The sequence below is a fragment of the Bos indicus genome, chromosome 6 (assembly GCF_029378745.1).
Source record: "Bos indicus isolate NIAB-ARS_2022 breed Sahiwal x Tharparkar chromosome 6, NIAB-ARS_B.indTharparkar_mat_pri_1.0, whole genome shotgun sequence".
In the NCBI taxonomy this organism is placed as follows: Eukaryota; Metazoa; Chordata; class Mammalia; order Artiodactyla; family Bovidae; genus Bos; species Bos indicus.
Window position 1 is genome coordinate 112,404,492 of NC_091765.1, and position 27,630 is coordinate 112,432,121.

The window sequence follows — 27,630 nt, forward strand, 5'->3', positions numbered from 1 at the left end:
ATGAACCCAAAACAGACAGAACCAAAAACAGATGTAGATGCAAAGTTATCAAGAGATGTAAAATAAAATACATGTCTGTATCTATATACAAAATAAAATACATGTGCACATACATGCAAAAAAAAGAAAAACCCTCAACACTTTACCAGGGGACACAAAAAGGACGTTAATATTGGAAAGGCTATCCAAAATTATGGGTAGAAAGACCAAAGGTCGTAAGGACAACAATTTCTCCAATGTTAATTTAATTAACTCCAATGTAAATTTAGTTTCCGTCTAGTCAAAGCTGTGCTTTTTCCAGCAGCCATGTATGGATGTGAGAGTTGGATTATAAAGAAAGCTGAGCACAGAAGAATTGATGCTTTTGAACTGTGGTGCTGGAGAAGACTCTTGAGAGCCCTTGGACTGCAAGGAGGTCCAACCAGTCCAGTCCTAGGTGTTCATTGGAAGGACTGATGTTGAAGCTGAAACTCCAATATTTTGGCCTCCTGATGTGAAGAACTGACTCATTGGAAAAGACCCTGATGCTGGAAAAGACTGAAGGCAGGAGGAGAAGGGGATGACAGAGGATGAGATGGCTGGATGGCATCACCGACTCAATGGATATGAGTTTGAGTAAACTCTGGGAATTGGTGATGGACAGGGAGGCCTGGTGTGCTACAGTCCATGGGGTCGCAAAAATTCAGACACGACTGAGCGACTGAACTGAACCGAAATTTAGCTTCTCCAATGTATATTTAATAGCATTCCAATAGAATATCAATAGATTTAGTTTTAATTAGATAGGCTAATTCATGGCCTGTATGTAGGTCAAGAAACAATAGTTAGAAACAGGCAGGGAACAATGGACTGGTTTAATATTGGCAAAGCAGTACGTCAATGCTGTATATTGTCACCCTGCTTATTTAACTTATATTCAGTGTACATTATGTGAAATGCTGGGCTGGGTGAAACACAAGCTGGAATCAAGACTGCTGGGAGAAATATCAACAGCCTCAGATGACACCTTCCTTATGGCCGAAAGCAAAGAGGAACTAAAGAATCTATTAATGAAGGTGAAAGAGGAGAATGAAAAGCTGGTTTAAAACTCCGCATTCAGAAAACTAAGATCATGGCATCTGGTCCCATCACTTCATGGCAAATAGATGGGGAAACAATGCAAACAGTGACAGATTGTTTTCTTGGGCTCCAAAATCACTGCAGATGGTGACTGCAGCCATGAAATTTAAAGACACTACTTGCTCCTTGGAAGAAAAGCTATGACCAACCTAGAGAGCATATTAAAAAGAAGTCAATCCTAAAATAAATCAACCCTGAATATTCAATGGGAAGACTCATCCTGAAACTGAAGCTCCAATACTTTGGCCACGTGATTCGAAGAGCCGACTCCTTGGAAAAGACCCTGATGCTGGGAAGGATTGAAGGCAGGAGGAGAAGGGGACGACAGAGGATGAGATGGTTGGATGGCATCAACAACACAATGGACACGAGTTTGAGCAAGCTCCAGGAGATGGTGAAGGACAGGGAAGCCTGGTGTGCTGTAGTCCATGGGGTCACAAAGAGTTGGACATGAATGAGCGACTGAACAACAACAAATACACTTTTAAAGTTTAGATGAAAAAAAAAAAAAACAACTTTAAGAATTCTATAAAGAAGAATAATGATATAATCTTAATTCTACTAGATGCTAAAGTATATTGTAATGGAAAGGTAATTTTTAAAGCTTGCTTTTGGGGACTTCCTGGTGATCCAGGGGTTAAAACTCTGCTTTCACTGCATGGGGTGAATTTTCGATCCCTAGTGGGGGTAATTAAGACCCCACATACTGTGTGGCACAGCTTAAATAAATGAATAAATGTGGTTTGGGATAAAGAAGATAAAGACAGGTTAACAGAACAGAAATTAGAGTTTATAAGTAGGCTCAAATAGTTAGGGCAAAGAGTGAGTGAGTGAAGTCGCTCAGTTGTGTCCGATTCTTTGCGACCCCAGAGACTATAGCCTACCAGGCTCCTCTGTCCATGGGATTTTCCAGGCAAGAGTACTGGAGTGGGTTGCCATTTCCTTCTCCAGTAGGGCAAAGAAGAAAATGCCAAATTGAAATTTCAAATCAGTGGAGAAAATATGCATTAACTAACAGAGAGTGTTTAGACAACTGACTAATTAAATAGGATCTTCAGGCCAGATGGTAAAGAAATCTGCCTACAATCCAGGATACCCAGGTTCAATCCCTGGGTCAGTAAGATCCCTTGGAAAAGGGAATGGCTATCCATTCCAGTATTCTTGCCTGGAGAACTCCAAGGACAGAGGAGCCTAGTGGGTTATAGTCCATGGAGTTGCCAAGAGTCAGACACGACTAAATGATTAATATTTTCACTTTCACATTTTATACCCCCCAAATTCCATGTGGATCAATTATTTAAACATGAAAAAGTCCCCCAAATTTTAAAAGTGGCATTAGAAAGCATAGAATGTATTTTAATTATTACTAGCTCAGAGGACTAATGCTAAATATGAAACACAAAACAAAAGACATACGGGAAATACTGCTTCATGTGACACGTCAAAAACATTTGGATAAAACAACTTTATAGAAAATTTTAAAAATCTCAAAAACTTGTAATTTCAATTATATCATAAAAAAGGGTATACTTCTTTAAATTATAAGAAAAGAATAAGCCAAAAGAAAAATGGGTAAATTATATGAACAAATAATTCACAAGAAAGGAAATACAAATGGCTCTTAAGTATAGGAGAAGATAATAAATCTCTCTTGTAATAAGAGAAAGGCATATTACAATGAAAATGAGATACCATTTTTCACCTACAATATTGGAACATAGAAAAATTTGATAACCTTTAGTTGTTGAAAAGTGTGGAAAATAGTCATTTTATGTGCTGCTGGGGAAAATGGAATCTTGGTACAACCTCTATGTTGAACAGCTTGACAATATCTATCAAAATTGCAATGTATGTGTCTTTTGACCTGGAAATTTTACTTCCAGGAATTTCTTCTATGAATTTAGTCTTTTAGTTGCTCTTGAGTAAAATCAAATATGAGAAGACATTTGCACATCATTGTTAATAATAGAAAAAGATTAGAAATAACCCAAATGTCCATCAACAAAGTACTTGGAAAATAAATTATATCTCTAGAGTGATATACCTCTTTAGAATATATCTCTGTTGCTTTTATAAACAGGATCACTGCTCAGCTTTTAAAACAGTACGAACACTATATTACCATTTGTGCATACATGCATGTGTGTGTCTCTGTGTGTTTAAAACAGTATATATTTAAAGTATATGCAGAGAATATTCCAGGAAGAAAATGCAAGAAACTGACAATGTTGGTTGCCTCTAGGGAGGTGAACAGAGAGGTTGAAACTAGGTGTAAAAGGTATATATTTTAAAAATATTTTTACATTTTAAAAATTTTACAATATATATAAATACATTATCTATTCAAAATATAAATAATTAGTTTTTAATGATGTAATGAGGGCTAGTTAAAAGACCTACAATGCCTGACACAGGGTCAGCAGGCAATAAATGGCTGTTACGTTTGCTATTATTATGTTAAATAGCAATTGGAAGATGATGGTGGAAAATGGAAAAATCATGGAGTCAAGTGATTGTCTGTCTTGGATATGGGGTGCCCTGTCCCCAAGTATTTGGAGAAAGCAACGGCACCCCACTCCAGTACCCTTGCCTGGAAAATCCCATGGACGGAGGAGCCTGGTAGGCTGCGGTCCATGGGGTCGCTAAGAGTTGGACACGACTGAATGACTTCACTTTCGCTTTTCACTTTCATGCATTGGAGAAGGAAATGGCAATCCACTCCAGTGTTCTTGCCTGGAAAATCCCAGGGATGGGGGAGCCTGGTGGGCTGCCATCTATGGAGTTGGACACGACTGAAGCGATTTAGCAGCAGCAGCAGTCCCTAAGTATTAGAATGAGCCATATGAAATAGCCAATATTTAACAGCATTTGACCTGCAAAAATAGCAAGTTCATATAATTCAACCCCAAATTGCTTTATTCTTTGTAAATTAGACTGTAGGTGATCATGAGAATCATGGTGACCATTAGTTCAATTATTCCTCATCATTGAAACTTACCCAGTTTTCAATTTGGAGAGTTAGAATAATAGGAATACTGAACTACATGGATTAATTTGGTTCCTGTATTTTGGATAGTGAGTAGCTTGAATTGGATAAGGAAGAATTTATTTAAATTTTTTTCCCCCAAAACTCATTGCTGTTGCTGCTGCTAAGTTGCTTCAGCTGTGTCCGACCCTGTGCTACCCCATAGACAGCAGCCCACCAGGCTCCCCCATCCCTGGGATTCTCCAGGCAAGAACACTGGAGTGGGTTGCCATTTCCTTCTCCAATGCATGAAAGTGAAAAGTGAAAGTGAAGTCGCTCAGTCATGTCCGACTCTTAGTGACCCCATGGGCTGCAGCCTACCAGGCTCCTCTGTCCATGGGAGTTTCCAGGCAAGAGTACTGGAGTGGGGTGCCATTGTCTTTTCTGAAAACTCATTGATTCCTGAATTAAGATAACAAGTTTGGACGCTGAGAGTTTGGATAGTCAATGAGGGGTATCTGTTTTGCAGAAGAACCTTACAGCTTTCAAAGCATTTTATTATAAGTGACCTCACATATTTCTTAATCTATGGAGGTGTTATTCCAATGCCCATCCCATTTAACAAAAGGGGAACTGTTTCTGCTTTCAATTGCAAGCCCGTGCTAACAATGCAACACAACTGGTGTGGAGGGACCTGACAAAAGACTAGACCTCCTGTAGGACAGGGCACCTGTTCAATGGTAAGACTACAGGTCACGTCTCTTCTAACGCAAACACTTGTCCTTCCTGCCTTCTGTTAGTGAGATATCAAAAGTCCGGAAGCTCAGAAGTTATGTGTCAATGGTAGTAACAGAACTAATGGCTCAGTTGTGTCTGAGTCTTCGTGGCCCTATAGACTGTAGCCTGCCAGGCTCCTCTGTCTATGGAATTCTCCAGGCAAAAATACTGGTGTGGGGTGCCATTCCCTTCTCCAGGGGATCTTCCTGACCCAGGGATCGAACCTGGGTTTCCTGCCTTGCAGGCAGATTCTGTACCACCTGAGCCACCAGGGAAGCCCACAGGGAAGAGTAACAGCACTGGTCAGGGTGGCTACTGTTTTGCATATGTTTGTAAATTCTGTTAATCAACAACAAGAAAACTCTAATTTTTCTACCTAAGTTTCCCCCTCATGGTAAAACCATTGAAGAATAGATAGGTGACAGAAAACTCCTTCTGTAGGTAAAACATAGGCAGAATCCCAAAGGGACATCAAAAAGGGAAGAAGGAAGACAACCACTTTGATCAATTTCTAAGGCTACAGACATTTATTCTACAAAAGCCACATTGTGAAGCTTCTGGAGGTGAGGCTGCTCTTATGCCCAAGTTTCCATACTGATCTAAGGCTGTACTGAACCCAAAAGGGGTCAGTTCATCCCTCCCAAATCTTGGGAACACGCAGGAAGACAGGAGGGGGAAATGAGTTGCCTTCTCAGGTAGACTTCCAGTCTTAGGTTATGACTGACCTAGGAAATCAGAAGCAACATATATGAGATTCTCACGAGCACAGAAAAATTCAGTATCAAATAGGGAATCTGTTGGCTGGAGACCACAGTAGACCCAGGTATACAACAGGTGCTCAGGAAACATTTGTAGACTGAACGTGCCAGAGTAGACCCTTGTATACAGTAGGTGCTCAGTAAACACTTGTAGACTGAGTAGGACCAGAGTAGACCCAGGTATACAATAGAAAGTGAAAGTGAGGTTGCTCATTTGTGTCCGACTCTTTTCGACCCCGTGGACTGTAGCCCACCAGGCTCCTCCATCCATGGGATTCTCCAGGCAAGAGTACTGGAGTGGGTTGCCATTTCCTTCTCCAATACAATAGGGGCTCAGTAAACATTTGTAGACTGAATAGGACCAGAGTAAACCCAGGGATACAGTAGGGGCTCCGTATATGTTTGTGAACTGAATGGATGTGAATGAGTCCTGAAAATGGGGAATCAAGACAGAAAGCAAACCATAAACCATGCTATACTAATAAGTTGGCAGACCTCGGCCAACCTGGAACCTTTTGAGTGTAGCTTCCTCATTTCTAGCATAGATTCTTTAATATTTTATTTGTGGTATGTGTTAATATTTCTACTTTGTGCTCCTCCTTTTTAGAAGGCTTGAGTAGAAGTCCTTAGAAGTCACGCACATCTCCTGTGTTTTATAGATGAGGCACAGTCATCAGATAACGTTAATGACATCCCTCCCCTCCCGTCCCCGACAGGATTGTTTATAATTGCAAATAAGAACATCAGATCCTTAGAGAAAAATGCTGCAGGTGCTCAGTCTGTAGTGTCAAGGATGGTTAACAGCCTTCACACAAGTGCCCTTGATATTCCAAGGAAACACTTGGATTTGGGATTTTATAAATGGTTTCCTCTTTAAAACTTCCAGCTGATCAAGGAGCACACCTCAAGTTGAGGAGACTTACCATTACTAGCTCTCTATGCAGGGGCAAAGAGACAAGATAGCCACTCTCAGAACACCTGCATTTCAGTAACAGGTATGAGGGGGGAGAAACAACAGAAAATGGAAACTGATGATTACGCAGGACAATTCAACTGATGAAAACTGCTACGGGGAAAAGAAGCCAGGTAAGAGGCGACAGAAGATAACTAGGGTGGGGAGTCCTCTTTAGACTGGCTGACCAGGTGAGACCTTTTGGAGGAGCAGACGAGTCCTGAGACCTGACTAATAGGGAGAAGTGAAAGTGTTAGTTGCTCAGTTATATCCAAATCTTTGAGACCCCATGGATTGCAGCCTTCCAGGTTCCTCTGTCCATGGAATTCTCCAGGCAAGAATACTGGAGTGGGTAGCCATTCCCTTCTCCAGGGGATCTTCCCGACTCAGGGATCAAACCCAGGTCTCCTACATTGCAGGCAGATTCTTTACCATATGAGCCACCAGGGAAGCCCATGCAAAAATCTGGCTGAAGTATCCCAGGCAGTGGGGTTGACGATGATGACATTGACGACAACGGTATTTACTGAGGACTCACTACATTCCAGGCTTTATTCTGAGCACCAGCGCCATTTTATTCAACCTTCTCCATGACTCTTTGAGGTAAGGGACTATTATTATTTCCATTTTCTTGATGGGAAAATCTAGGCACAGAAAGGACAGAGAGTTGCCTGTGGTTCTATAGCTAAATGATCTGATAGAGCAAGTTAGAGCCCCTGCTATGTGGGAAGGAACTTAGTAGGTTGGAAAAGCAAAAGTCAGGCCGGGGCACTGGAGCCAGCTCTGAGATGAACTTGAGGAGGTCAGATCCCATAGGGCCTTGCAGGCCAGTGTCTATTCTATGAAAGTGTTTGCCATCCAAGGCATCTGTTGACAATTATCTGTTGACAGTCTGGCAAAACAGCCTGGACATCTCAGCAGAAGTGGCTGACCAAATCTTCAACCCAGCTCATATTAGCAGGTGATACTTCTGCAACATGAGAGTGGGTGGGGTACCAGACCCACACAGGATCCCACCCAGCCTGGCAGTTTACCCACTGAATGACCTCAGATGAGCCCCAGAACGGGATGAGTCTCAGTTTCTTCTGCAAAATGAGGCCATGCACACCCACTTCCCAAACCAGTTGTGAGGATTAAATAAAAGCAGAGAGAGAAGAACGAAAAGGTGAAAGTGTTAGTCACTCAGTCGTGTCTGGTTCATTGAGAACCTACGGACTATAGCCCACCAGGCTCCTCTGTCCATGGAATTCTCCAGGCAAGAATACTGGAGTGAGTAGCCATTCCCTTCTCCAGGGGATCTTCCCAACCCAGGGATCGAACTGCGGTCTCCCGCATTGCAGGCAGATTCTCTACCATTTGAGCCACCAGGGCAAGTTTCTGTCTAGCGCCCACTGTAGGCACTCAACAATCCTAGTTCTCTGCCTTCCCTTTCTCCTTAATTATGGTGCACACCCTCCATCCATTCCCAAGCTGCTGATGAAGATCAGGACTGGGGGCTTTAACCTCACCTGCCTTCCCTCCTTTCCACATGCTTGTTTATTACCTGCCTCCTCTGCTCTCTGAACTCTGCTAGGGACAGACAGTGAGGTCCTGCAGCCTAACAACAACTGCTCCCTCTAAGGAATGGGAGTTTCCTGTGGGCAGTGACACGGTGCCCATGCAAAGTTGGACAACAACGGAGACCAGGCACGGAGAAAGGTCTCGAGCCTCAGAGCGATGCCGAGAAACCGGCCCCTCTTCATGTTCAGGCTACTTTCCTGGATGTATGCATGTTCTCAGTTGCTCAGTCGTGTCTGACTCTTTGCGACCCCATGGACTGTAGCCCACCAGGCTCCTCTGTCCATGGGATTCTCCTCGCAAGAACACTGGAGTGGGTGCCATGCCCTCCTCCAGAGGATCTTCCCGACCCAGGGATCAAACCCACATCTCCTTCATCTCTTGAACTGGCAAGCGGGTTCTTTACCACTGAGCCACCTGGGAAGTCGGCCCTGGCTGTGCTCTTAAAATAAATTCAAACAGCTCTCCTCTTGCTTCCTGGTCTGCATTTTCCTGACGTGTTTGTGACCCATTCTAGACAATTAGAGGCTGAAACTCCAATACTTTGGCCACCTGATGTGAAGAACTGACTCACTGGAAAAGACCCTGATGCTGGGAAAGATGGAAAGTAGGAGGAGAAGGGGGCGACAGAGGATGAGATGGTTGGATGGCGTCACCGACTCAATGGACGTGAGTTTGAGTGAACTCTGGGAGTTGGTGATGGACAGGGAGGCCTGGCGTGCTGTGATTCATGGGGTCGCAAAGAGTCGGACACGACTGAGCGACTGAACTGACTGACTGAAACAATTAGGAAGGTTGTTTCTCAGGACCCGGAACTCTGGGCTCCGTCCTGCATTTCACTTTGCAATCCCTTATCCATTTCCGCCTAGAATCTCACTGCCCACCTTCCCATCTCCCCTGATTTTCAGTGTCTTGTTAAATGACAATTTCTTTCTCTTTCTCTAGTACCTGAGACTTGGAAATTACTTTCTTTAATCCAGCCCTATTTGTACCTTTAAGGGCAAGCATTTTAAAAGCACACATGGCTCTAAAATTGTTTTCAGTTAAGACTGCCCTGTTAGAATACTGTGTGTGTGTGTGTGTGTGTGTGTGTGTGTGTGTGTTTTCCTTTAGTGTACTGGTAGCCATTGCTTCTGCCTGACTTTAGGAATCCGTGTTTTCTGGACACTGGGCTATCTCTATGTTATGATTATTTTAGCTCTTTAAGAGTGAACTGCTTTAATCCCCTGATCACGCAGTCACGTGAGCTACTTTTCCATCTCCAAATGCAATTAAAAGTGCCCTTTGGGTGTTCCAAGTTTTAATCATTCTATGTGTGCAGCGTTCCTGGGCTCAGAAGGCCTTTCTCGGCCTCCTCTTGGATGGAGCTTTTCTCCAAGGAGAGGAAGGCGGAGCGGCGGAAAGTCAGAATGAGGTGGGAGGCCAGGCCCCTCAGTCTTAAGGCACCGTCTCTCCTGCAGGGGCCAGAAGCCAGTCCCCAGCAGCAGTGGGTGAGGTGGGACGCAGGCTTGGGGCCGAGCCAGGAAGCGTTGCCGCCAGGACCAGCTTAGCAACCTTAGGCACGGACTGACTTTCATCTGTAAAACGTGGATAATAATTGCTGTCTCATCCTTTTGCTGAGAGCACAGAGAAGTTCCTGCCTCACTAACGGTGTTATGATGGTCCCAATGGTGCTAAATGGTCTCTGAATCCGTTCCACGTCTGACTCTCTAAGCCAGTGCTTTTCCAACTGTGGGTCACATGCCCTTGACTAGTGACCACACGCTCCGTGAGTCGGACAACACCCGAACCCCTTCATAGCCTGGTCAGTGGGTTGAGTCCACTGCGTGAACTTGGATGAACTTGGATGTCCTGGTGATGTCCAACTGCTGTAGTCATTTTAAGGCTTTTAATTCTCATTTTCTGAACTTATCACAAACTGATAATGAACTGCAAGCCTGCGGCGATCCATGCTTTAGGCTGTGAGCCATTGGAGGATCATATGGAGCAGGTGCTGTGGGAAGCCCAGGAGATCTGCTGGGATGGTCGCCCCCTCACCACAGCCCCACACTTCAGTGCTTAGGAAGCCTGTGCTGCTGGTCTGCCTGCAAGAACAGTGAACGGTCGGCCCAGGTGCCAGCCCATCACCATGGTGACTGCCATAGTTCATCTCGGTCTCTGAGCAAGGATCCTGTTCCACCCTCAGGTTTGGCCTGGCATGTAGACAGGAAAGGGGGTTGGATTGCCATCCTTTCTCGTGCCATAAAACCAAGGAAAACATCCTGGCTGGCAGTCAAGCCTCAAAAAACAGCAGCAACAACAGAAACTTTTGGCAGGATTTCCAAGGGCTGACTCCTGCCACGGTCACTCTCCCCACAAAAGGCCACTTGGGGTCATTCAGTTGAGGGTCATTTTCCAAAGCAAATTGCCTAGTTCTTCCAGGCACTGGACGATACTCCTTTGGTATCAGTACAAGCTACATGCAGGGACCAGTGCTCTTTAGGGCCTAACAATCACAAAAATATCTTCATTCACTTGGGAAATTAAAGGTACAGGGTCAGAAAACATTAACTGTGAAAACTCAAGCTTTCAAGGCCAGTTGAGGATACTGCATTTTTGAAGGGATAGACTTAACAACAACAAAAGGTTATAAATAGCATTGAAAACAGCCAGTGATGATGGTGAGATGTTTGTAATAACATTTCTATTGAAAAGGGAGTTTCAAATATTTGGCACGTGCCTCACACTCTTTCCTGCCCCCGTTCTCGGCAGCTGTCATTTGCAAATCCCTTCTCTCTTTTTTTTTTCCCTATCATCTGGGTTCAGAATGTCAGTGTAGAATTCAAGGCCATGACCGATGTACAGGAGATGATAAATGGAATGGGAGTTATTTGGCTTCCTGGTGTAGTCATTTCGAATAACATGTGCTCTTCACATGCATTATCGTTTTAACCCTCGCCGGCAGCGTGATTCTTGCTATTCACAGTGTACGTAATCACTCACATGTGAAAAAACTGGAGATCTGAGAAATTAAGGCGGTCAATCAGTAGTGACCTTGGAGTCCTGACCCACTGCTCTGGACAACACAGGAGGGGACTAGGGTTGATTATGCTCCTTCTGTATGCTGTGTGCATGTGTGCTCAGTCACTGTAGTCATGTCTGACTCTTTGTGACCCCATGGACTATAGACCGCCAGGCTCCTCTGCCCATGGGATGCTCCAGGCAAGGATCCTGGAGTGGGTTGCCACTCTTCCTTCCTCCAGGGTATCTTCCCAACCCAAGGATCGAACCCACATCTCCTGTGTCTGCCATACTGTAGGCTGATTCTTTACCCACTGAGCCACCTGTGCCAGGATCTTATAGTTTGTAGCTGATCTAATCTTATAAATCGTAATTTGTGCCAACCTGTGAGACATTATTCTTCCTGATTTTCAGATGACGAGGGTGGGGTTCAGAGAATTTAAACTTGTTCAAGACTGATATAGGTCATAAGGGGGCTAGGATCTGGACCCACATTGCTCTGATGCTGAAGCACATCTGTTTTACTCACTACGTGGCCTCAACAGTTCAGCCTCTGCAGAGAACACCACTGAGAGCAAGACATGGCTAGGGCATTTAGAGGAATGGTATTAATGACAGCAACAACTTGCATATGACTCAGTTTCAACATTTAGAGAAATGATTAAATTACCCTCACACTGGTATTTGCAGCTATTATAAATGGTTTATATGATGACTATGTAGAAACAGGCCAAAGTGTTTACCAAATAACATTAAGAAATCGTATGTGTACTGATTACATTAATGCAAAAATTATGCATATAGATGGATAAAAAGTAAGATCCACAAAGAAAATAGCTTTTGGCTGGGATACAGGACAATAAGATGCTTTAGCATTATTAGTTCCTCAGTCATGTCCAACTCTTTGTGACTCCATGGACTATAGCCTGCCAGGCTCCTCTGTCCATGGAATTCTCCAGGCAAGAATTCTGGAGTGTGTAGCCATTCTCTTCTCCAGGGGATTTTCCTGACCCATGGATTGAACCTGAGTCTCCTGCACTGCAGGCGGATTCTTTACCATTTGAGCCACCAGAGAAGCTTAAGATGTTTTAAAGTTGCATTAAATAAAACAAAATACTTAAAGAAGTGTGTGCATTCAGGCACCAGGAAAAGCTGGCCAAAGAAAATAGGCAAAAATAATCACCCACTAAGAAATGTGTCCTCAAGAATTTAAAGAAGATATTTCCAAAATGATGAGATGGCCATAATGGCACTTAGGGCAAAAATTACATACTGATTCAGAGCATTTTTAGAGTAAAAGCTTTGGGAAGTCTGAGTGCTTTAAGTGGAGATTCTGCATACTGGAGTGATCCAAAGGCCCCGTGCCACGTTTCTTTCATTTCCTCAATGCATTCAACTCTGCTTCTTTTTAGATTTCATGGTAAAGTTCTAGGTAGCGACTTTGAAAATGAATCACACATTGTTTTTTAGATGCTGCAGGGCAAGTGAATTCATCTGAGTTCTATTACTTTGTGTGTGTGTGTCATTCAAAATCCAGCCTTCCATTCACCAAACTCCCATCCACCAGTCATCCATTCAAGAGGCATTTACTGGGTGCCTACCAGTTTCCCTGATGGCTCAGACAGTAAAGAATCCCCCTGCAATGCAGGAGACCTGAGTTCGATTCCTTGGGTCAGGAAGATCCCCTGGAAAAGGGAATGGATACCCACTCCAGTATTCTTGCCTGGAGAATCCCATGGATAAAGGAGCCTGGTGGGCTACGGTCCATGGGGTTGCAAAGAGTTGGACATGACTGAGCGAATCACTTATCGTGATCTAGACCTTGTTAGGCCCTAGAAATATAAGACAGTCAACTTGTCCTCAGGTTCCTCTGAGTCTCACACAGGAAACAAGGAGAGACTAAACATGGAGACAAACAGGCGCATGGAGAGACGATTCCTATGCAGGATCTGCCAAGATGTAAGCCCATATCACAGGGGCAGGTGCCCCCACTGAGAGTCAGAGAGAGATGCTCAGAAGAGGGGATGGACAATGGGTCCTGAAGGATGAGGAGCTAGACTGGGGAAATCGGATGGAAGGGAAGGGTAGGAACCGCAGTCCAGGTAGTGAGCCATACTGTGCCAAGGCATGTAGGCAAAAGAGCATGGCCAGTTTGGGGATGGGCAGGTGGTCCGGTGGCTACAGGATGACACATAAGTGGGGAAGGGAAGTGGACCAAGGCTGGGAAGCACAGAGGCCCCACCGTCGAGGGCTTTGAGAGCCAAAGTCGGGAGCAGAGCACTCGATGGGCACACTAGAAACTACATAGGTGCAGCCTAAGTCATCTGCTGAGACTGACATGAGTGCGTATTAGGAGCAGAGGAACATTCTGGGGTGATCTGAGGTCCCCAGCTGAGGCTGGGCAGTGTGAACCGTGAACAGACCTACCTCTCACAGTGTCTTCAGCTCCTCACAAAAGGCAATGTGCCTTATCCATCCTTATCAACACCACACCTTGTTCCTTTTGTGCCCGGGGCCTAGTAGATGCCACCCAAAATGTCTCTTGGCCAGATGATTGACTTAAAATTTAAACACAAAGCCAAACTACCCCACATTGTCAAGGGATAAAGTGCTGTTATCCTGCGGTATCCAGTGGGCAGAGATTGTCTGTTTCTACTGTTGACAGCAGATGAGTGAAAATGGCACATCCCACTTACGGCCAAGGCAGAAATTCGCGGGGGTTTCCTTTAAATGCTTACGGACAGGGTTTCTGCATTACCAACCTTCATTCTTTTTATGGGATAGGAAATGAAACAGACGTCAGTTATTTCAGTTTCAATTTTAAAGTCTTATCTTTGAAGCTATTTAAAGAAAATAAATCCTCCACACAGTAAACATTCACATATAAGAACTGCATATAAGAAATCTGGGATGGTGGCAATTTCAAACCCTGAGTTAGAAAGGGTTTACACTTTCATGAAATGGAAATAAAGAAGGATAGGACTTCTGGGTGTTCTGACCAACTGGAACTCTTCTCATAAGCTCTGAACACAGGGGAATCTGATGAATGACTTGATCCCACCGAGAAGAAAGGACCAGAGACCCTACAAGAGCGTGCTTGCAAAGAGAAGGGAGCTTCACATGAATGTATCTCACTGGAAATCAGTTAAGGGGGTGTTACACCCCATTTCCTAAATAGGGAAACAGGCTCAGAAAGGTCAAATAACTTCTCCAAGGTCACACAGCTAGCAAGCGGCAGTCCTCAGATATATACTCTTGTCTGTCTGACCCTTACACCCAAGTTAAACAAGCTTAAAATTTACATTCCAGTCATATGAAGCCAACTTATTGGAAAATACCCTGATGCTGGAAAAGATTGGGGGCAGGAGGGGAAGGGGGCAGCAGAGGATGAGGTGGTTGGATGGATCACCCAGACAATGGACATGAACTTGAGCAAACTCCGGGAGATAGTGGAGGACAGGGAGACCTGGTGGCGTGCTGCAGTCCAGGGGGTCTCAAAGAGTCGGACACGACTTAGCAACTGAACAAGTGAAACTGCCTAGAATTCAACCATACCCCCAGTTTTATCCATCCTTCTCTGATGCTACTCCTGGATGGGACCACATACTCATCTTTCAGAATCAATTCAAGAGCCAGTTCCTCCTTGGAGACTTGGCCTCCCACCCCCACCGTCCAACAGTCTCTCTGGTCTTTGTGCCTGGAGTCAGACTGTGGGTTCTAATCCCTTCTCAGCCATTCACCGGCCCTGCGACCTTGGGGAAGTACCTCCCTAAGCCTCAGTTTCCTCACCTGCAAAAAAGGGCCAACAAGAGTCCCATAAAGTTGTGAGCATTAAAAAAAATAAAATAACTCCTTGCCCAGAGCACAGCAGCATGCCTGGCATGCAGGAAACACTCAGTGATGTTAGCTAGCATTTTGTGCATTGCTGTAACCAGGAAGATGTCTCTCCCAGCAGAGTCTTTTTTCTTTCTCCCCTACTAGACAGTGATCTCCTTAAGGATGATGGATAAGTGGTGTCTCATAGATGCTTGTGGGATGAACCATGAATAATGGCGGAAGGAGGATGTGGCGTGGTCGGGGTGGGGGGGGGCGTGGCTGGGAGGGGTGGGGCGGGGCGGGGTACTGATGAACTCCACAGGCAGGTCTCATTGACCTGGACCCCCCATGCTTCTCCAAGGACACCTGGCCTTCCCGTAGACCAAGCTCTTCAGAAGACTGGAGGGACAGCCTGTCTGCTGCTGTGTCCAGCAAACATGGCACAGAACACATGCCTGAAATCCCACCTGCTTCTCCCCATTCTAGATCTAGCGTTCCCTCCCCAGAACACACTGATTGAGGGGCGCCATCACCCCCATGATAGTAAATTCCTTCACCTCCAGGAGACGGTGGACACGTTCGTGAAACACACCACCCAGTTTCCGGGACTCCTAACAACTGCTCACTCTGCATGCCCGTTCCCAGCCCGGCCGCAGCCAGGAGAACTACCCCAGGGACACAAGGTCAGTAAGCCCTGGCCCCTCGTAGGTCATAAGACGGCATCCAGGGGAAGCGAGGCCGCACGTGGTCAGGACGCCATCCCTGCTCTGCCTCCTCAAGCCTCCGCTCTGCTCTGCCCGGACCGGCGAGCCGGCCGGCACACCCCCGGGCACCACGCCCCTCCAGCCTTGATGTGCTGGAGTGGCCGAGGGAACGCAGGCAACCTGAGAACTCAAATTAAAGGACAACAGCCGGACTGTGACCACTTCAGAAACATCAGGTCCACAGAGTCCCCAGCAGCTCGCTGCCAGCTGCTCCAGCAACGTCATCCGTGTTCACATCTCCGGAGCTGGGCTATGTGCTTCCCCAGCTCCTTCCTCTAACTGGGGAAGCCGCCTCCTTGTAAACCCTCCCACAGGCCGCCGGGAGAGCGATTGGGAATTTCAGGCAAGGCTGGGTGATCATAACTGCTTACCTCCTGTATTGCTTAATTTTGGTTCCTGAAAGACAAAGCTTATTGAAATTTCAGATGTCTGAAGTATTTAAAAATCTCCTATCCCACCTTTCCAAAGCAGGGCGCATTGATGTTTAAAATTCTTCCTGTGATTCAGAAGGCCCTGGATTAGTATTTGCCCAGATAAAATGTCTGACTTCTTCCAATGCTGCGTGTGGCTAGTGAAATTCCTGGCTAACTCCGTTGAAACAACTCTTCAGGTGACTTTCTGAGGCTGGAGCCAAAAGCCCATTTCCTCAGAAGGATGGGAGAGCTTTTAAAGTAGTTTTTATAAATAAAATTATTTTCTTTCCTCTTTTTTTTCGGCTGCTCAGCATGTGGAATCTAGTTCCTTGACCAGGGATTGAGCCCGTAAGGTTTGCACTGAAAGTGTGAAGTCGTAACCACTCTGGACCATCAAGGAAATCCCAATAAATGTATTTTCTTACTGCTCAACTGTTTTGCAAATATTAGGTGATAAGAGTACTAGGAAAATGTTAGATCCTGGTTCTAAAATGAAGAAATTAAGCTTTATTTCTCATTCTTGGTGACCACTGACCAGGCCAGGTCTCGTCATGGAAGCCCTGTGCACTGGTTTTGGGCTCTGAGTTTGAGATTCTGCTCAGCCATGACCTGCCAAGTGGTCCTCAGCTGCCCTGAGGGGTTGTGGATGGGAGGTTGGCTTCTACGCTGACCACCTTCCCCGCGAGACCCACAGGTCCCTCCCCAGGCTCTTCTCATGGGCCTTCCAAGCCAGCATACCTCTCCCTGCCAGCTTCGCCCACCAGCCCATGACGACTACCCTAGGAAGGAGGCCACAGCTCCATGATGGAGGTCCATCCCCTGGCACACTGCCAGGAGGACAGAGTGGGCTCAGAAAGTGTCCTGAACCAATCAATAGGTGAGTAAGGGGTCGGGTGAGTGGAGGCAAGAAAAGCAAATGGCCACTGAACCAGGATGCATGAGCCTGGGAAGCCAAGTGGTGTTGGGAGTGAGAGGAGAGAGCCAGAGGCCATGTTGCTCCAAGGAGTTCCCGGCTGGAGGACAAAGACGACACATAACAGGCGCTGGGTAAACTGTGGCGACAAACACCAAGTGGGCACTTTCTGGCCGAGACCTTGGGCTACGCCCTCTGTGTGGGTTCTCTCTCTTAATCCTCACATTGGGCTTCCCAGGTGGCTCAGTGGTGAAGAATTCACCTGCAGTGCAGGAGAGGCCAGAGACACGGGTTCGATCCCTGATTTGGGAAGATCCCCTGGAGGAAGAAATGGCAACCCACTCCAGTATCCTTGCCTGGGAAGTCCCATGGACAGAGGAGCTTGGTGGGCTACAGTCCATGAGGTCAGAAAGAGCTGGACACGACTTAGCAACTAAACAACAACAACAAATCCTTACACTAAACCCTACAAGGAGCTGACATAACTTTTGGTGAAGGAGATTAAGGATCCAGTGAGAAACACTGACTTCTCTGTCAAGGCAGGAAAGACATGATCCAATTCCTATCAATATCATCATTCTATGAGAATACTGTTTGCAGCAACAGGGATTGACCTAGAGAGTGTCATACTAAGTGAAGGAGGTCAGACAAACTAAATATCATAGGCTGCCACTTATTTGTGGAATCTAAAAAAAAATGATGCAAATGAACTTACTTACAAAATAGAAACTGACTCACAGACATAGAACACAAACTTACAATTGCCAAAGGGGGCAGGTTTGAGATGAGCAGACCCACACTACTGTATATAAAATAGATAAACAACAAGAATGCATTGCATAGCACACAGGACTGTATTCAATATCTTGCAATAACCTAGAATGGAAAAGAATCTGAAAAAGAATATATATATATATATATATGCATGTATCACATATATTTATGAATCACTTAGCTGTACACTTGAAACTAACACAAATTGTAAATCAACTATGCTGCTGCTGCTGCGTCGCTTCAGTCGTGTCCGACTCTGTGCGACCCCATAGGCGGCAGCCCACCAGGCTCCCCCCTCCCTGGGATTCTCCAGGCAAGAACACTGGAGTGGGTTGCCATTTCCTTCTCCAATGCATGAAAGTGAAAAGTGAAAGTGAAGTCGCTCAGTCGTGTCCAACTCTAGCGACCCCATGGACTACCAGGCTCCTCCGTCCATGGGATTCTCTAGGCAAAAGTACTGGAGTGGGGTGCCATCGTCATTACAAAAATAATTTTTAAATCATCATTGTACATTCTTACTAGAAAGGCAGTGTTTTGCCATGGAGCACATAGGTTCTAGAGTTCAAGTTCCGGTCTGTCATTTGGGGGCATAAAGCTGGGTGACTGATTTTATTTCTATCCCCTGTGCCAGCTCTTTTACGGGAAAGTGAAAGTGTGCACTGTTTCACATGGGCCACTGTGGAGTCCAGCTACATCGGGACAGCCTGCAGTACTTCACTTTAGGTGGTAGCCTTGGAAATGCATCTCTCTGTTGCCCCAAACCATACATGGTTCCCCATGTCATTATCAGCAGAGGGCCTGATGCCATTCCCTCTCTGCTGGTATGATGTCCTTACTCTTTGCAGGCTGCAATCAAAAGACTGCAGACGTGGGGACCAGTGAACCTTGCTGATCCCACGGTGAAGGTCACCATTTTACTGATGACAACAGAGGAGCTGGGTGGGTGGGGCATGTAGGGAGGAGGGAAATTCAGCATTTATCACTGTGTTAAATGCAGCTGAAATATGTAATAGTCTGTTCAAGATCTCAGCAGAGACTGAGCGACCGAGTCTAGGATGGACGCCAAAGTCCCAGATTCCTTGGAGGTGTCAGCTGAGGACATGTAGTGTGGGACTTCTCTATCTGCTTAATGAGAGGCATCATTAGATGGTTCAAAGGAAATCTCTCCTGGCCCCTGACAAGACACAATGCCAGGTGGTGTGGGGCCGCCTTCTGAATTCCTGTGGCTGGAACAGCACCGAAGACCCCCATGTCCTACCGGCTCTGTGCCAGCAGCCCTTACGGGAGCCAGTGCTGAACGCAGAGCCTGGAGGTTGGGGAGAACACAGCCTCATCTATCCCGCTGAGAGCTCTCTCCTCAGACCCCGCCTCCTGGGCAGACCCTGCTTTCCCTCTGAGCAGGAACCAGGGGGCCGTTCAGTGGGGAGCGCCCTGGCTGAGGGCGTCCAAGATGGCGGGCGCGTTGGCGTGAAGTGGCGGGGAGTGAGGCTGACTCTGGGTCTTGCCACAACAGCTGGATTTGGTTCTGGGGCATCTAAACCGAATAGAAGACTCTTCTTCCTTTACTCAGGACGGAGACCCTGCTATCCTCATGTTTAATCCTTTCGGGGGTTTCTGGCCCCGGTACCCCGGCCAGCCAGTTGCTCCAAGACCTGGCTCCCAGCTAACTCTCTCTCCCTCCTCTCCTCGGCCTCTCCCTTCACATCTCAGCATCACCAACTGCTCGGCTTCCCATTCCCTAACCTGTGCTCCTTCCGCCCCCTCTGATGGAAAAGGCCTTCCTCCTCCTTTGGCTTTTCTTTGTTCATTCTTTCACACTCTGCTCAGGCATCACCTCCTCCATGAAACCTTCTCTGGTTGATTCACCAGAGATATCTATCTTGTACTCCCTTAACTCAGTCTGGACACTTCTATCATGATATTCACCCTTTCATATACAATGATCTCTCTTTATAAACCCTCATAGGGGAGGGTTTCTTCATAACGGGTGCTATGACTTTTGTCTTTGAATCTTCAGCATCTAGTTCAGGGCCCGTCACATTCCAATGAGGGCACAATTTGGAAACATTTGTGAAAATCATTCTTCATTTACAGAACAGAAAGTCCTGCCAAAGCATTTCAACATGTAGAAGTATGCAAACGTGATTGAACTTAGAGGACTGTGAATTCAAAATAAGATTCACAAGCCTGCCCTTAAGGATAAAGAAATTATCCGTATATTATTTTCTAGCCTTTGAATTTGATATCAACCATTTTACTATTTTTGAGCTGACTAAATCCTACAGCACTGCGGTTTTCCTTCTTGTTTAATTGACATTTTTAAAAGCTTAAAGGTGAATTTACTATGAATCTGATTCTTTCCACCTCTCAGAATCAACTGCCAAATAAATGAACATGTTTCAATGCTTTCATCTAATAGTAAATATAAGTTTTCAGGTAGATAAAAAGGAAAAGAAACAAGGCATAGACACTCCAATGGGGTGGGCCCCTGGAGAAGCAGGGCGATGTGGAAGCCAGCAACTCAGAGGCAAAGGGATGTGGACCGTGGCCACCGCCTTCCTGTTCGTTCTGGAAGGCAATGCTGGCTTTATGAAGGAAACCGTATCCTCTACTTGCAACGTGGTGACTGCCACTCCACACTGAAAACAGCATTGACATATATACACTGTGCACGTGTGTGTGTGCAAAGTTGCTTCAGTTGTGTCTGACTCTGTGCAACCCTGTGGACTGCAGCCCACCAGGCTCCTCTGTCCATGGGATTCTCCAGGCAAGAATACTGGAGTGGGTTGCCGTGCCCTCCTCCAGGGGATCATATATACACCACCCCATGTAAAACAGTTAGTGGCCATCTACTGTGCAGTACTTCAGTGCTCAGTAATGACCTAGAGGGGTGGGGGTGGGGGTGGGGGTGGGTGGGAGGGGAGCTCAAGAAGGAGCGGGTATATATACACACGCAGCTGATTCACTTTGTTGTACAGCAGAAATCAATGCAACATTGTAAAGCAATTATACTCTGATCAAAAGTAAATTTAAAAATATAAATAACACTTATTTATAAAAATGAGTATAGAATATTTAAAAAAGAAACAGTATGATGTTTGTTACCCTGACCAACTTTACTGTAGTTTTTATAAATATAAAAACTATATAAAGATGTTTGTTTCCAGAGGCCAACTCTGGAGGCTGTATTATGTGGGCAGAGAGTTTTTGCCTAACATTTAATTTTTTTTTTTAATAAAAATTCACTCTATATCTAAACCAGAAAACCAATTGCACGTTACACAGAGAGTCCCCAACAAGCCTTAGAAATAAATGTCTGTGTTCCAGCACCGAGGTGAGTTTCTTCAGGGGACACTCTCTGGAAGGCACACTGAGCCTCCTTACACGTGAGGAGTCCCTGGACACAGACACAGAGACTATGAACTTGGCAACAGTACATTGGCGACTTGAGACAATCAGAAGGGACACAGCACCGAAGCATTTGATGAGAGAGACATTGCCAGCCTTTGAATAATTCATTCTGGGAGTCATACAAACGTAGCGAAGATGCCCCACCCTGACAAAGTCTAGGCTCAATGCTTTTTGTTAGTTAAATCCAATCATCCATTGATCACACACACACACAGGCACACAGAGTGGTGTAAGACATACACATTGTGCTGCTATTCACAGTCGCGAGGGCCTGGGTACAACCTAACTGTCTATCAGTAGATGAATGGATAAGTAAGATGTGGTACATGCATACAGTGGAATATTGCTCAGCCACAGAAAGGAATGAAATAGCGTCATTTGCAGCAACATGGATGGAGCTAGAGACGATCATACTAAGTGAAGTATGTTAGAAGAAGAAAGACAAATACTTCTTAGAATAGAGAATCACATCCATGTGGCATCTAAAATAAGACACAATGAACTTATTTGCAAAACAGCCTGACAGCTATAGAGAACAGCCTTGGGATTGCCAAGGGAGACATGAAGTGGGAGTTCTGGATCTGCAGATGCAAACCACCATACACAGAATGGATAAACGACAAACTCCTACTGTACAGCACAGGGAACTGTATCAATATCCTGTGATAACTATAATGGGAAAGAATACGAAATGAAAGAGAATGTATATATATGTATAACTGAATCACTTTGCTGTGCAGTAGAAATTAACACAACATTGTAAATTAACTATACTTGAATAAGATACATTTTAAAAAGACATATGTATTGTGCTAGATTACCTCATTTTAATTCCTTGGTTCAAGATACGCATAAATCTCTAAAACACTTTTCAAACTCAACGGGAAATACCTCAGCCCATTGGTCTTACCCTGAGGTAGTTGAGGGTGAAATTTGTCAGCCCCATCCTGGTGATGTTTTTGGACAGCTGATCCAAGACCTGAGGATCTTGTGCCTAAACAGGAAAAAGAAAATCAAATATTTTATCCCCTCAAGATGGTATCAAGGAAGTCCCGACTGTGCTACTGCTGCTAAGACGTGCATCTTGCCAGTTTTTCTCAGAGGGTAGGTTGCTGGAGATAATTTGTTTTACATTTTGAAGATACTTGCATATAACGCTCAAGGTCACCTTTGGATCAATGGTGCAAGACTCATTGCCAGGGAGAACTGAACTGAGTCAGATGGGAGAAAGGACTTTATTTCCTCTGTGAGAGGCCTTGTGTCTTCCAGAGGAGGGTTATTAAGCCTGATCAGGACATCTCCAGGTCCCTGGCGCCCCCCTAACTCTGAGGGGAGGTGGGGTCTGGGTTTGGCAGAACGATGTTTTAGGGCTTCCCAGATGGTGCTAGCGGTAAAGAACCTTCCTGCCAATGCTAATGCAGAAGATGTAAGAGACTTGGGTTCGATCCCTGGGTGGAGAAGATTCCCTGGAGAAGGAAATGGCAACCTACTCCAGTATTCTTGCCTGAAAATTACCATGGATAGAGAAGCCTGGCCAGGCTACAGTCCATGGGGTCGCAAAGAGTTGGACATGACTGAAGTGACTTAGCACACACGCACACATGCTTTAGGACTGGCCTTTGCTGTGGGTTATGATAATAGTTCTTTTTTTTTAAGATCTTCAAATTTTTTTTTCTAATCTCTATTAATTATCTACTGATGTTATTTATGGGGGGAGGACACATTTCTGTTTTATTTTTGACCACATCATGAGGCATGGGGGATCTTTGTTCCTAGACCAGGAATCGAACCTGAGACCCCTGCAATGGAAACGTGGATTCTTAACCACTGGACCACCAAGGAAATCTCATGACAGTGTTTGTAGCAGCTGGGAGTTGAGTCCTATATTTGAAAATTTTGGAACTGCCATGAAATATATTAATACATATATATTAAAAATGTCTAACTCTCCTCTCCGTTAAGCTGAGGCTACAAATAGATGTCCTCAACAACTTTAATCCTGAAGGACCGTAAAGGTATGCATTCTATTTTCAGAAATATCAGCCACATTAAAAATATCAAGATGTCATGTTTCATGGGCCACCCCCAGTGTTCTGTTTGGCGAGAAAAGAAAACAGATTCTTTCTGGATTCCGTTGTAAGGTGAGTCTCTTAGTCACTGCTCTTTCTTTCTGTTTGTTTTCCCTTCTTTCTTGATAGATATAAACTCTTGATAGATATAAACTCTTGCTAAACAGAGGAAGTCTTAAGTAAACATCTTCTTGCCTCCGGGTCTGCATTCCTGAGACCATCTAGGTTATACCAACATCTTAATTTATTCTTTTTCTGTATTTAATTTCCCTCAGAGTAATGCAACCAATTGGCTTTGTGTAGATAAATTAAAAAAAAAAAACTAATGTAGGTGAAAATAGCTTGCCATTTTTCATCTCAATTTCTGAAAAGAGGGTCCTCTGTACACATGCGTGCGTGCATCCTAAGTCACTTCAGTTGTGTCTGACTCTGAGGCTCTACGGACTGTAGCCCACCAGGCTCCTCTGCCCATGGGATTCTCTAGGCAAGAATACTGGAGCGGGTTGTCAATCAGTACTGGAGTGGGTTGCAATTACAACTGTGATTGTATTCTCTTTTCACCACATCGGGTCTTAAAAAATCAGGCTCAAATCTGATTTTGCTCCAGAGCATTTTCTCAGAAGCTGCTGCATCGTGCACTCTGGAAGAAGCATTCATTAAGTCAGTGCCTGGTGATTCCTTCTCACGGGACTGACCTGATGAGTTTCTGTCAGGGCTTACCATTAAAACATCTCTCTAGATTGGCATCGAATCCACCCTCGGACCTTCTTGATGTCCAAGCAATTTGATATGATTTACAGCCAATGCAATCAAGAGGAACCCAGGTCTTCCTCGGGTTTCCAATGCCGTGGTTAGGAAGTGTGTGCACACACATCGGCGGTGTGTGAACCCCACATCTTGTCAGATGGTTCCAATAAAAACTGGAAACTGTTTTCCTACTCCTTGTTTTATTTCTCTCATTTATACATAACAGGTTTATTAGCCCAGGCTGAGTGGTACTTGATAACAAATGCGTGGAATTTAAGAAAAGTACAGACTGTTTATTGAGGTAACCTCCATTTGGAGTTTAAAATAATAAAGTAGGAAAGGAAATAGTCTCACAATTTACCAAACTCAGAAACAAAGGAGGGCAAAAGGGGCCTATGGATGAAAATGGTTGATGAGAAAACTCAAAATTTAGAGTTAATTGCCTAAAGTGTGAAGTTTCTGGGAGCCCTTTCACAGTGAGAAAACAGGGCTTCTCTTTTCTGGGTAAGATGAGGGGATGAAAGGGAAGAAAGTGAAATAGAAATTAAGTACTTACGTGCATGGCTAGAATGCTTCTTGGGACTAACTCTCTGTATTGTCTAATGGTAAAGTGCCATGTTTTTATTCTCATGAGGTCGTCAAAGGTGAACTCCAAAATCAGTCTGCCTTCTGTACACACCTGGAAGGGACAAACAGGAGGATCAATGGTTATGCACTTGGTGATCGCGACGTTTTTGTAATTCACATGTCAGCCACTCAACGCGGTCTCCCTGACTCCTCTTGGCAGGTGCTCGATCTTGGCAAAAACGTGGCACAGGTGACGCATCCATGGAGCAAGGTCTCAGCTCTGAAATTAATGGGGTCAAAGGTCAGCACAGCAGCTCACCAGCCATGAGCTACTGGTAACTCAACTAGTTTTGGCAGAAAGTCCACGAGCCCCTATTTCTTCATTTGTAAATATGCGAACAAAACCCATCTTATAGCGATGCTGTGTCAAACACTCCTGGTACATGTGTCCCCCATAACATTAGCATGCTTTCATCTCCTTTCTCCTCCACTTTCATCATCCTTCTAGACTAAGAGTTTGAGCTCTGTTCTAATCTCGGTTATCCTACTCTGGGAGAAAGTACCTAATACAAGTATTCCGTGTAAATATGAGTTACTTCAAGCTCACCCAGGCAGGAGGAGAAGGGGACGACAGAGGATGAGATGGTTGGATGGCATCACCAACTTGATGGACATGAGTTTGAGTAAGCTCTGGGAGTTGGTGATGGACAGGGAAGCCTGGCATGCTGCAGGCCATGGGGTCACAAGGAGTCGGACAGGACTGAGTGACTGAACTGAGCTGAACTGAAGCAGAAGAAGTTTTCATTTCCAAAGAGAAATGTCAGAGGGTGGTGCTTAACCCAAGGCTGTGGGTTATCAATTACGGATGTTTGGAAAGAAAGACATTTTAGAGTAAATTCCTTGAATCACATTCTATTAGACATGACGAATTCTGCTTGTATAAAGGGCCAGGCTTTGGGGAGCCAAATTAACCTAAGATAAATGTATATTATTAATGAAATATAGTGAGTCTTATAGAGTGATCAGAGACAAGGTAGCATTTTTATCTGCTTTTGAAAGTCAGATGATTTTTGGCATGCAGTTCATTTTTCTTTTTTTTTTTGGCAGCTTACAGGATCTTAGTTCCCTGATCAGGGATTGAACCTGGACTCATGGCCGTGAAATGGCCACGTCCTAACCACTGGACTGTCAGAAAATTCCCTAGTTCCTATTTTATTCACATTTCTTCTCACTGGTGTGCTGTGTGCTGTGTTGCTCAGTCATGTCCAACTCTTGTGCAACCCTTTGGACTGTAGCCCGCCAGGCTCCTCTGTCCATGGGATTTTTCAGGCAAGAATACTGAAGTGGGTTGCCATTTCCTTCTGCAGGGGATCTTTCCGACCCAGGGACTGAACTTGCATCTCCAGTGTCTCCTGTACTGCAGGCAGATTTTTTACCTACTATGCCGTTGGTGAAGCCTTTTTTTCACTGTTAATGACTTTGAAATGAAAGAAAATGTGGGGAAGTCTTACGCCACTCATCCTATCTCACCTCTAAGATGGGAAGCAGTGACAGGATATTGGTCCAGTTTAAATAACTGTAGCTCGTTATTCAGCCCACGTTTGCCTAGAGAAGCAGTACAAAAATAGGAGGCTTTGGCACCAGAAAGTCCTAGATTCAAATCTTGGCTCTGTTTTCCACTTATTTTGCAACTTTCAGAAAATCAAACAGATTCCATAAGTTTCAGTTTCCTCATCTGCAGAATAAGGATCAGAATACCGCTAGATAGGGATATTGGGAAAGTATATTAAGTGAAATTTTGTATATAGATTGCCTAGTATTGTTGGTTTGTTTAGTTGCTAAGTCATGTCCAACTCTTTGTGACCCCATGGAGTGTAGCCTGTCAGGCTCCTCTGTCCATGGGATTCTCCAGGCAAGGATCCTGGAGTGGGTTGCCATTTCCTTCTCCAGGGGATCTTCTTGACCCTGGGATTGAACCCATGTCTCCTGCATTGGCAGGTGGATTCTTTACAGCTGAGACACCATGGAAGCCTGCCTGATATTGTACTTGACAGTAAATGATAGTTTAAAGATGAAAGACATGCAACCAAAGAACACAGAGCCTTAGACCAGGGGTTATTGTAATGTCCTATCTGAGACCTGGGCAGTTATGAGCAGTGTATCTGGGGCTCTTCTGGGAAGAGCTAAGCCTCCACCTAACACTGAGATTCCCACTCACTTTCTTGATTCAACCAGAACAGCTTCAGTTTTATGTTTTAAGTAGTGGACCTCTGATCAAGCCTGACTGGAGAAAGATTTCTTAGGCTAAAAAAAGTACAAAACTTTGGAAATCATTGCACTTATACTTAAAGAAAAAATAACAATCAACTGAATAGGGAATATGATCATTTTAGAAATAGTCTAAACTATAGTCCATGAAGATAATTAGCAATGTAAATCATTCTTTTGGGCTTCCTAAGGCAGCGGTAGTGGTTAACCACCCGCCTGCCAACGCAGGAGACATAAGAGACACGGGTTCAATCCCCGAGTCAGGAAGATCCCCTGGAGCAGGGCACAGCAACCCTCTTCAGTATTCTTGCCTGGATAATCCCATGGACAGAGGAGCCTGGCGGGCTACAGTCCATAGGGTCAAAAAGAGTTGGACATTACTGAAGTGACATAGTACAGCACGTCAACCTTTTATGAAATCTTAATAATCACTTCAAATTTCTTTTCAAATGAGTCAGTTCTTCGCATCAGGTGGCCAAAGTATTAGAGTTTCAGCTTCAGTATCAGTCCTTCCAATGAGCACCCAGGACTGATTTCCTTTAGGATGGACTGGTTGGATCTCCTTGCAGTCCAAGGGACTCATTTGAAAAGACCCTGATGCTGGGAAAGATTGAAGGTGGGAGGAGAAGGGGACAACAGAGGATGAGATGGTTGGATGGCATCAACGAGTCAATGGACATGAGTTTGAATAAACTCTGGGAGTTGGCAATGGACAGGGAGGCCTGGCGTGCTGCAGTCCATGGGGTCTCAAAGAGTCGGA

General features: G+C 44.9%; 1 protein-coding gene across 7 annotated transcripts in view; it reads right to left on the reverse strand.

Annotated features, from left to right (window-relative positions):
- The window catches only part of LDB2 (LIM domain binding 2), a 453,518-nt gene that overhangs the window by 47,481 nt on the left and 378,407 nt on the right, over positions 1 to 27,630 (reverse strand). For all 7 annotated transcript variants that reach the window (XM_019963132.2, XM_019963130.2, XM_019963131.2 and 4 more), the window contains exons 4-5: positions 24,592 to 24,714; positions 22,130 to 22,213 (exon numbers count right to left, since the gene is read on the reverse strand). In XM_019963132.2, the coding sequence (XP_019818691.1) occupies positions 22,130 to 22,213; positions 24,592 to 24,714 (207 nt within the window). The remainder of the gene's footprint in view (positions 1 to 22,129; positions 22,214 to 24,591; positions 24,715 to 27,630) is intronic.